The sequence below is a fragment of the Pteropus medius genome, unplaced genomic scaffold, assembly GCF_902729225.1.
Source record: "Pteropus medius unplaced genomic scaffold, Ma_sr-lr_union100, whole genome shotgun sequence".
NCBI classification, from domain to species: Eukaryota; Metazoa; Chordata; class Mammalia; order Chiroptera; family Pteropodidae; genus Pteropus; species Pteropus medius.
Genome location: NW_024342644.1, coordinates 976,658 through 988,512, shown reverse-complemented (window position 1 = coordinate 988,512; position 11,855 = coordinate 976,658). Strand labels below are relative to the sequence as shown.

At 35.8% G+C, this 11,855-nt stretch overlaps 1 protein-coding gene across 1 annotated transcript; it reads left to right on the top strand.

Moving 5' to 3' along the window:
* Positions 1–10,886: 10,886 nt before the first annotated feature.
* On the top strand, positions 10,887–11,702 carry HDGFL1 (HDGF like 1). Its single transcript, XM_039866441.1, has one exon. It carries the CDS (start codon positions 10,990–10,992, stop codon positions 11,692–11,694), a length of 705 nt encoding a protein of 234 aa, XP_039722375.1. The 5' UTR covers positions 10,887–10,989; the 3' UTR covers positions 11,695–11,702.
* Positions 11,703–11,855: the final 153 nt, after the last annotated feature.

Genomic DNA, 11,855 nt, shown 5'->3' with positions numbered 1-11,855 from the left:
GACAAGTATAACAAAAGAAATATAGTGTGTGAATATATGTATATATTTACATTTACATTTATACACATATATACCTATATACATATATCATATATACATACACACATATACATATATACATAAATACATATACATATATATATATATATAAAATTCATGGACTTGACCCAGAAAAAATTTGCTCTTTTAAACAGCTTAATTGGTAATTAGGTCCTGCTTGCCTGTGTGTGGCATTAACATAAATTGTTCGAGGACAACACCAGGTGCATTCAATTAAAAAAGCTTTAAAGAGAGGTATCACATTTTACCACTTGGTTGCATTTAAAATATATATTTAATAGGTTTATTCCAATGTCAGGGCTGCAATAAATGGAAGTCAAGCTGACTTAAAACAGACACATCTTGAGGGTAAATCTTCCTGTCTCCTGATTTCCATCACCTGCTTTGAAACTATTTAGTCATTCACTTGCAGACCTTGCCAAAGCCTGTGGCTGAAGCCTGCAGCTGCCTTTCTCTATGCAATAGAAGAGCTACACATTTTTCTTCATTTGGAATAGTATTAGTCTGAGTCAGGCTAACCATCAGAACTAACAAGGCACAAGGCCAATTATATCCATTATTTCTGGAAAATGGCTGGATCTACTTAGGTATAGTGTAAATAAGAGATACTTAAACAAAGGCATAAAATGAATTTAGCCTATTTGTGAACGTCTTGCCTCTTGTTATGTATCCACTTACTGGCTCTTGCATGTGTGATGAATCCCTAGGAAGGACTCTGCATAGCAGGCGTCAGAGGTATATTAGAGCTTTACGCAGTGAAATTATTTTTAGACTTTCCTGAGGATATGAAAAGTTTATAAAGGAGCTTAATATTGAAAACTCAGGCGTAAAGGGAAATAAGATACACTTAGCTTTAGATACTAAATTTCTGTGGGAAATGAGTCAATACCGATCCAATTAGTTGTTGCTAATACTTTCCTGGAAGAATATTCCTCTAAATGCAATAACACAGTAGTTGCAGTCTTAATACTTCTTTGAGGACATTGGCAGATACATGCATACATTTTCACCTCTTGCATCAGCTCCTTCAAAACTGAGTTACTCTTAGGACAAGTTCTTACATGAAACTGTTAGGACCCCTATAAAACTGTTGTCTTTCAATATTCACGCTTGATTGTGCACAAAGAGCTCTACATTTCAATAAGCTGTCTTTGTACCGCTCAAAACCACGACTGGAAGGAAGATAAACTATATCTTTAAGGCACATAATAGTGAATCTGTAAAGAAGTTAAAATTTGTATATATTTTTTGTCCATTCAAATCTTACTCATTCCTTAATAAACATCTCAGCTACTGCCACATCCTAAAAGTCTTCCCTGATTACTTTTGTATAAATGGGTACAAGTTTTTGTTTTTATTAAAATCTGTTTCATATTCTCTATTTCATACGTCAACTCTTTTCTCCTCGATTTACTTGCACACTGCTCAGGGGAAGGGCATGAGTGACATTTTCAAACTTCTTGATGTCTAATTAAGATGTATAAATTCATGCTTTGAAGTCTTGCTTCTTGGATCCAGCACATGGCAAATAACAGATAAAATATAAACAGATATAATACAATTAAATAACTTCAAAGTACTAAATGTATTGATAAACCAGAAATAGAATGTAATGAAAAATGTTAAGAGAAACTAAGACTGCGTGTCTGTTGAGATTTGAGACTGGAAGCCAGCAGAGGTGACCACATGTTCCGGATTCTGAAGGTAGAAGGAAATAAGATTCCTCACATATAAGTAGACACGAGAGGCAGTCTCACTGACAGGCCAGTGTGAAGCTTCCCTACAGTGAAAAGCAGTTGAAAAAAGCCCCGATTTACTAATTTTGGGCATACAACATTCATAATGTTGCCTCTTATAGAAGCATAAAGAAGCAGACAGGCTTGCAACTAGGCAACCTTGAGCCAAGCCACCGCTCGACAGCAGGAAATGAAATCATGACAGATTAAATGAAAATAAGAGAAAAATATCAATAATGGTTTTACAATAAGTATGTTTAGAACCTCTAAAGAGATAGAAAAATTAATAACTCCATGAAAAAAGAAATTATGAAACCAAAACAGATATAAATGAAATAATAAAGGGTAGATATAAAAAATAGAAATTCTTAAAGTTAAAACGATTGTTTTTGAAGTGATAATAATGGGGATAAGCTTTAAATCAGATGGAAAGAATAGGTAAATGGGAGTATAACTTCAAGAAATTGTACAGACTGCAGGACAATAGATAGAGATTTAAAACATGTATAAGAAATATAGGCTACAGGTCAAGAAAATTTAATATACTTATGTAAATGTTCCAGAAGAGAACTGAAGAAATGTCTGAGGGGTTATATTTAAAAATGTAAGAATTTTCCAGAATTAAGGACAGACATGAGTTCAGAGTAAATATCTCCACCAAGTATCAATCATAATAAATAAAAATAAGTTCGTACCCATACATGTCTTAATGAAACTGCAGTATATCAAGGATGAAGAAAAGACTCGATAGTTGGAAAGAGAAAGGCATGATGACTAAATGGAATGACCACTGAACTGATGGCAGACTCTTAGCAGCAGTAACAGATGTTAGAAGACAACAGAATACTGCTTTCACATTCTTGAAGAAATAAAATTTTAAATATTAATTATATACCCAGTTAATATACTATCTAATAGTGAGGTTATAATAAATATGTTTTTAACTATTTAAAGCTAAGAGAATTTATCTACTACTCCAAGCCCTCACTAAAACAATTATTAAATGACATGTGTCCTTTACTGAAAGTAGAGTGTGTAAGAAATTAATGATAAAATATGTGAATGAATGTAATAAACTAGTTGTAAAAAATAACTATTATGAAAATTTTAAACTAAAATTTTAGACAAGTAGGTAACAATTAGAGCTGTTTAAAACATGATGAATTCTTTATATTTTGTTAGAAAAATGTATAGTTATGTATGGTAAATAATAATTGCTGAAAAAGAGAGTTACCAAACCAGCAAAAGGGAACTAGCAAAAGGGAAAAGTAATAATGGTGATGATGACGGCGAAGATGATAATGATGACGACAATGATTATGATACTATCAATCCACAGGAAGGTAGAAAAAGAGGGAGAAAATAGCCTATGAGAGCATGGTAAATTAAAAACACAAAACGAGATGAAGATATAGAATTCATCACAGAATGTTACAAAGATTAAATTCTCTTAAGAAAATATGATTGAAAGCAATCTACCTGTATGTTAGCGTCAAGGCACAATTAAACAAAATGGCATAGAAAAGTTAAAATTAAAGTACAACACTTAAATGCTAATTTTAAAAAGCTGCTGCATATACTAATATCAAACAAAGTAAAATTTAAAGCAAAAGTTTTCAATAGGACAATTATTTCATTCTAATAAAATGAAGATTCTAATAGGAGCAAAACAATATAAAAATAAAGAATATATGTGTACTTAATGGAGCTTTGAAATACACAAAGCAGAAGCAAACCAAATTTAAAGGAAATTGACAAATCTAGAAATACCATGGAAAGTCTTAACATATTTTTCTTATAAATATTTAGATAAAACAGGCAAAATATTAGCAAATATATGGAAATATTGAACTAAACAATAAGCTTGCTCATTTATATAATGTATATGTAAAAATAATGTATAACATAAAACAGATCACACAACAGATCACAAATAATATTTCAAAATATATCAAAGAATTGATGTAACACAGTGTGACCGTTGGTTCAAATATTGTATACTTAATATTGTCTTTCCCACAGAACTAGGTCTCTACTGGGCACATAGTAAGCACTTAGACGTTGGATAATCTGAAATGGTATCCTAAAAGGTTCATTTTATTCTAGATTTCAATTTGCTGTTTTCTATATATGCAGCTTAAAAATTCCCCGTCAACTCATAAGAGTCTTACAAACAGCAGAAAAATGCAATTAGTCTTCCACAGTATAAAAAAGCCACATACTTTCATTCTTTTATTTTTTTCAGTTATATTGAAAGTTTCTGAAGCAACTAAAATTAGTAAAGACAAAATAACTCAATTATTTCAAAATTATAATTGATTAAGGTGTTCTTAATTATTAATGTTAAATTGTTCAATTTAATATTTAAGCATTTTGTATTCATTTCTTCAATAAAAAGTTTGCTATTATTAAAAGAGAAAAAGCTTGGTTAGTCATCACAAAACAAGATGGTAGCTGGTAAACGTTTCAGAATATATGCCCTTTGAAGACTTTAAAATAATTCTTATGTGATTATAGTTTACCAGTGTAAATATTCTAGGAGAAAAAGAAAGGTCGGCCATTTTGAAAAGAAATATTCTATCTATAATATTTACATTGGAGAGATATCATATCTATACCAACATTACTTGATGTGTGATTAACATTATTTTACCTTTACAAATATCTGCCAATCATAGATTATTAGCATAATTATTGTCCTACTTAGATACTTTTTATTGTAAGAATCAGGCTTGGTAAGCCACTGCTAAGAATAAATCTGCACTTTCACTTCTCCTTTCCTAAACTCCATCATCAAAGGTATATACACATTTGACCTACTATTTTTAATGGAATGTTTTTAATGTAAGGGCGCATGTGAACTGAACTCAAAATTGTAACTGGAAAAACCTTGCAACTGAATCTGCTCTAGGGAATGACAGTTTTCTCCATTCCACTTTTGTGATCCTTCTAGTGACTTATTGCTCATGACATTTCTGCTTTCTCAGTATCTGCTTCATTTTTCTGTCTTCATTTTCTCTTAACCAACTTCTCTAGTTTGTTATGGGTTGTATTTCCTCAATGACTGCTCTCACAATGAATAAGTGGGCAGATCAAAAAAAAAAAGAGAGAGAGAGAGAGAAAGACAGGGGACATTATAGCAAAGTATTTTGTGAATTAATTGAGAAAATAGATATAAAGTACTTATATCAGTGTGTGGCATATAAGTATTCAAAAACTGGTAGTTAAACACTAGCAGCTCTACTGGAATTTAACTTACTATAAATATATTCTCTTTATGGTTATACGTTGACGAGAAGAATAGAGTATGAGCTTTTGTTGTGTCTGATTTTACCATTTATTTATTTATTTATTTTTCAAAAGGAAAGTTTATTAGAAAAGGGATAACACGCCACAGTGTGTGGCCTCCTCTCAGTGGCAGAGAGTGAGAGGAAACTGTTATGTCTAATTTTAAAAAGCAAAGATAATAAAATTATATCCTGAGTGTTTTATTTAAGTATTTCAATTTTGCAAATATCCAAAAATGCTATATTTTGTCTAAGAAAAATTTTTTCACTGTGAAAGATGACCAAAGAGAAAAGTGATAATATTTGTTCTAAGAGTTATCATTCGTGTTATATATTTACTGTGGCATTTAAAAGCGTGTTTTCATCACCAACTCCATTTTAAAAATGAACAAACTCTAAAAGAAAGAGAGACATTGTTTGTTGAAGATTTCACTGAGCTCAAATACTGGTTTCCGAAAGTTTTGTTGAATTTCTACTGCTCCGATTTTCTTTTACTTGATCTCTAGTGAATGCTTCATGAGTGTTTGAATTTATATAAAACATTAAACTCCCTAGAATACTTATTTATTTCAACACATAATGTACATGTTCCCTAGTATAGAAAAACCTAATCTGTTCTGAAGGCTAAATATTTATTTTGCAATGTTTAAAAAGATAAAACCATTCACTTCCAATAATCCTTTGATGAGAAAGGTAACTACCAGCTCAATACAGATGTCCCTAAACCAAAACTAAATAAAAAATTAAGGAATTTTGTAAAAATTAAACAGGAAACATTTGATTAATTAAAGTTATTGTCCATCTTCAAATACTATTTTCATTAATTCAAAATTATACATTTTGGTTTAAAAATTCTCTCCTTTACATTTTCATGCACATTGTTGATGATTTCCTTAAATAAAAATGTTATAAATTACTTATTCCTAAAGATTAACATTATTTTGAAAGCTAGGAAACTATTGGAAGGAAAAAGAAGACACAATTTAGGTGAAGACTGAGGTTACATTATCAAAAACTTTAGCAGAGGTTTCTGAAAATGAGTCATTGTAATCATTGATGTGACACCTTAATGTAATGGCAGTAAGTACAAAATTGAAATTGCAACACTGAGTTCCATATTTGTTTATAGACATGACTTTGTTGATTGTAGATCTTTCAAAATGTGTTTTCATTGCATGAAGACAATATCCCCTCCAAAAAATAAGAAAAAATATTTTTTTATTTATAAAAATATAAAATTAAGGGAACATTGGCAAGGAGTCAAGCTAAATTTAGAATCATAAAAAATCTGTGGGACAGGGGAATAAAAAAATAGACAAGAAAAAATATGTAACATATAATACAAATTTTAAAAAAGTGCACTAAAACTAAATAAAGCTAGTACTGGCTATTTTATAGTAATGGCTAATAGAGTAATTGAACACTTAATAAATGCCAGACAACATACTTAACACATTCTGTTTATTTCTAACAACCTTTCTCACAAATGGGAGTGAATATTATTCACATTTTAGATTTAAGGAACTAGGTTTCACATGAGCTAATAAATCACCTACGCAATATATTTTGACCTGTCTTTTCACTTGACTTTATATTGTAAGCTTTTACCAAGTTACTAAACTGTACTTTAAAAATCTTAAGGACGTAGAGTATGGCTATTTAATTATGTAATAATTATGTAAACAGATCATGTTATATACATCTAATCCCCAATTACTGCATACTCGCCAGCAATGATAACTTAATTGTTCAAATGTTGCTAATTATATAGACATCATGCAAGATTCAAATTAGAAAAATAATCATATTATTGAAACACATCTTATTTTTAAAATTTATATCCCAGGTTAGTTTTTTAAATCTTTAAGCCCACAGTGAATCAGTATAATGAAATATAATTATCCTTAATCAACCACTTTTATTAATTTAGAGTGGCAATTTTCTTTCCATGGTCACTAAAACAGCAGTTTTCTAAACAAGTCCAATCTCTCCATTTGCCCCATCCTACACACACAACTCCAGAACATTTGGCCACAGGGGTCCAAACTGCCAGCATACATACATCACTTGGAAAATCTGCACCCTCATCTTTCCCTCCCCAAATCCCATTATCAGAGGCAGATACAAATTTTACTCACTATTCAAACTGATAATGACACAGCTACTTGAGAACATCCCTTAAATGATCCTTTAACTGTGGAACATCCCTAATGATACTGAGCTTATCTCCATCCCCAGCAGCTCCCTTGGATTTCAGAAATCCCTGAGGCTTTAAAGGTTAGGCTAAGTGGACACCGATGAAATGTAAGGGTGACAATGTAGAGAGGTAGCACACCTTTTGTGTTTTTTTTTTAAAAGAACAGTAGAGGGATTCTCTACCCATGGTAGAGGGGAGGGCATTTATTTTCTGTATAATTATATCTGCTAGAACATTCTAAAAAAGAAAAGCCTTGGCCCCAAATACCAACCATGTATAAATACTTCTGTTGTATAAACAGAGAGGCAGCTAATACTTTTTAATGAAAACAGAAGTATGCAGAAAACAATTACATTTATTTTCAATGACAGTTTACACCAAACTAATTGAAAGTAAAACTAATTAAACAAGAAAACATCAATTAGGTATCTATTATCTCTCTTGTATACTTATATTGTTTTATTGCCCATATTTCGTAATTGTTGCCAAGCAGCTTTTAAATCCTTTCCTTAGTTTTCCAGAGAAGAAACTGAGAAGTGTTTTATGTTTTGGACTCCAAGGTGTTTTGCTAGGTACGCTACTGCTGAAATTAAGCCCTTTTTACAAGCAGGTGTTCTTGGTACATTTGATTTTTAAAACATCCCGATCTATTAGAAATATTTGACTTCATGGAGATCTAGTTCTTGAAAATTAATAATTGTAGTTGCTCATGAGTACTCTGTTTATAGAGTGGCCAAATCTAAACCTAACCATTACCATGAACACCATTTCCCTACTCTCCTCACTGTAAGGGAGACAACAACTTTTAAAACAAGGTGGTTTCAATGGTAAAAGAAGCCAAGATCATGCCATTTAATGGCATCAGTGAGAATGTAGGTAAAAAAGGAATGAGGCATTTGAGTAAGTGGTTGCTAGATCTTGAAATGCTTTCAACTTTTTCTCAACCTTACTCCCATCTTCCCCTTTCTGGAACTAGCTATCTTAGGTGATAAATTTAATTGAAGAACACTGTTTTTAAAAATAATAAGTCACAAAAACTTATATGTTGTTTCATACAGAAGAAGTTGTGCTGGATATGTAATTCTAGATGTAATATGAACTTTGGCTGGTGGAGGACTTATCCTTATTCTTCAATGCCCTTATTCATGACCCTACTCCTTTCGATATCTTTCCACTTCATTTAGCCTAATAATAACAATAGCCTAATCCTATCCATAATGAAATTCTACTTCACTTTTGTTAGTACATGATAAAACATTATACCCATTGTCTGGACTTTTATAGCCACAATCTCATTAATATTTATAATGATCCTGAGATAAATTCTAAGAATTACTTAAACATCTTTAAAATCACGTATCAGAGGTTCAGAAAGATTATAACTACTCCCAGACTTACAAGCTTGGAAAACATGTAAGGAGATGCGAGAATTCTTTCTATTACATTTCATTTCTATTACATCTCCCATAAGCCTGTCTTAAAAACCATACTCTCATTGATTTCTCCTGGAATTTTTTCATATTTATGGAAAAGACACACGATTTAGCACTTGAAGACTAGCTTGCATTACTCTGAAATGAAGTCTCTGGCTCCTTTTACCTCTTAAATCAGATTTTAAACTCTTCAAAGATTAACATCATTTTTGCCAGCTCTTTAATACCATAATGGACAAAGGGTGTAGGTATGAGAATGACACTCCCTTGCCTAATAGAATCTCTATAACTCTCTGCAGATCTAGATCTTCTACTAGATCTTGCTTCTGCTTCCTACTGTATTTTTCAGTTTTTCATAGGTTTTGGTTATTTGCTCTGACTTGCACATCTGGAGTCTAATCCTCATACCTGTTCACCTGCTATGGTTCAACCACCCAATAATAATCTTTGATTATTTGGCCCGTTTGCCTGTAATGACATTTACCTCGAGCCTTAGGTTTTTAAGTTGGTCACACCTTCAGACTGAGCTGATGACATAACTATGTACCCTTTCTGGACATGCGGTTTAGACAGACTTTTTCTTCCTTGACCAACTTTAGTCCATGATCTAGCGTTAGCATAGCATGCTTAGGGCTGAGAAAGCAGACCACATGCAGTAAAACCTCTACTTACAGAAACTCCACATCCCTTCCTACTACGGCTCCATAGTGACCCATGATTTCCTATTTTCTTCTACAGCCATTAAATACGTCTAGTTTTCTAGCACTTTCCCTAAGAAATTAAGAGGAAGAAATGTGTCAGATTTATCTTTGTAGCAGAATGTCCATTTGTGAAATTGCTGTTGTTACTTAATTGGTAAAACGGTAGGTTATCTGTGGAGAAGATAAGTGTTCCAAGGAAACGGCGTGACAAAAAGCTAAAAGAACTTGTTTAGAATTATCAAATACATCATATTTATTTTGCCTGTTGGGAGAAGTTAACTTCTTTTGCCCAGAACAGGTCTCCACCACCGAGAAGTAAATGGCTGGTCCAACCCAGGAAACCAGAAACACATTTGAGTTATATCGAAATGGGCTAATGGTTCAAATTCTTTACTGGTCATTGTTAGTTACAATAGGAAAGAACATCTGTCTACTTAATACATGATTGATATTGAAAAGTCTTTGGCATAATATCCAAGAGTACTTTTATGATAAATTTGGCTAGGTTTCAGAATGCAAGTTCACAGCTAACTAGCAGGACTCAAAAAAGATGTAGAAAGTTGTATAACAACTGCAGTTACACTGAAACTAATACATACCATTTTAGAATATATTTAACTGGAGAAAAGTCTCTTCTTAAAATAGTCTCTTAGCTGAGATGATGCTTTTTTAGTCTGTAGCCCCCAGGAAGTTCTTTCTAGTTACCAACAGCATATTTGATAAGAGCAGACTTCTATCTAATTCTTAAGCATAATGAGGCCAATTTTCTTTTAGAGGAAGATACTGAGAGCATTTGACATACTCTCTCCAAGTTATTACCATAGAGTCTCATATTTTACAATGTGCAAGAATCACTGAAAGGGTAGAATCACCGAAAGGGTAATATCCTTGTAGAGCATCCAATGTAAATTTCCCATGTAAATCAGGAAATTTCGATACTCATGATTCTGCCATATACACTTTGAGATCCCCTCCCCAAAAGTACTACATGTGTAGAATATGGGTCACCAAGAGATGTGCACTCTAGACAACCTAACAATATCGCTGACTCTATCGCTTCACTGTTCTCGAGCCCCACTGCGAGCTCCAGTGTTAGCCCTCAAGGCAATCAAAAAATGGTTGAAACCACTGTCCTAGCCATCTCATCCAGGGCTCCTGAGTCAGGGTTGGAATTTTCTGTAGTGCGTAGACGCGGGCCCACACGGCCACTGCAAGTTATTCTGGGTCCTCTCATTGCCTCATCTCTCCCTTTCTAGGCCACTCTGGCACACAGTCAACTATGCAGTCTGAGTGGCCTCGAGGCTGATCGGCACGCGGCCATGGTCAGCACAACCGCCGAGACACCCAAGCGATTCACGCTAACATTCTAGAAACCACGAGGCTGAGGCAGGGCCAGTGGGCGCTGGGGCTCCGAGAGAACGCCCTCCTCGTACTAGAATCTCAGAGAGCGTTGCCGCTGCGCGTGCGCGCGGGAGCCTCGAGGGGGCGCGCGGCGGGAGCTGAGCGGCTGCCCCACGCGCTTGCGTCGCCGGCGTCTCCTTCCGGCTGCCACCACCGAGGCCGGTCCGCATCGCCATGTCGCATTACTGCCGGCCCAAGTACCAGAGCGGAGACCTGGTGTTCGCCAAGTTAAAGGGCTATGCCCACTGGCCGGCCAGGATTGAGCACATGGCCCAACCCAACAGATACCAAGTGTTCTTCTTTGGGACCCACGAGACTGCTCTCCTGGGTCCCAAACATCTCTTCCCGTACAAGGAGTCCAAGGAGAAGTTCAGTAAGCCCAACAAGAGGAGGGGCTTCAGCGAGGGGCTGTGGGAGATCGAGAACAACCCCACGATCCAGGCCTGCGACTACGGAGTCGCTCGAGAGAAGAGCAGCGCTGAGGGTCCAGCGCTGGGGCCGCAGCCCGAGGCCCCTGAGAGCACCGAGGCCCAGAAGAGCGGCACCCAGGGCGGAGGAGAGCAGGAGGAGCCGGGCGGAGGAGAGCAGGAGGAGCCGGGCGTCGACGAGTCGGCCCAGGAGCAGGACGAGAAGGGACCACTGAAGAGGAGCGCGGAGGACCTGCTGGAGGATGACCCCAAACGCCCCAAGGAGGCCGACCCGGAAGGCGAGGAGGAGGTGGCAGCTGCCAGCGAGGCTGAGAGGCCGGTCCTGGTGGAGGCGTCGGAGCCGGGCCCTGCCTGGGAGCTGCCCCAGGAGGAGCTGGAGCCGCAGAAAGAGGCTGCCAAGGAGGAGGAAGAGGCCGAGGCTCTGGGCGCCGGAGACCACGAGAGCCTGTAATCGCCAAAGTGTCGATAAGAGCCCCTGCCCGTTCCCGCTGCTGCCTGACTGTTAAGGGGAAACTGGCCGTGGCCTATGAACTGGGACCACCTTACCCACCCCCACCCGCTTCCTTCCACCCCTTCCTACACACCCGGCCTTGAGATTGACCTGGATGGGCA

Bases quoted from the DNA above. Each gene is read 5' to 3' on its own strand.
- HDGFL1 (XM_039866441.1), top strand. From the start codon at position 10,990: ATGTCGCATTACTGCCGGCCCAAGTACCAGAGCGGAGACCTGGTGTTC.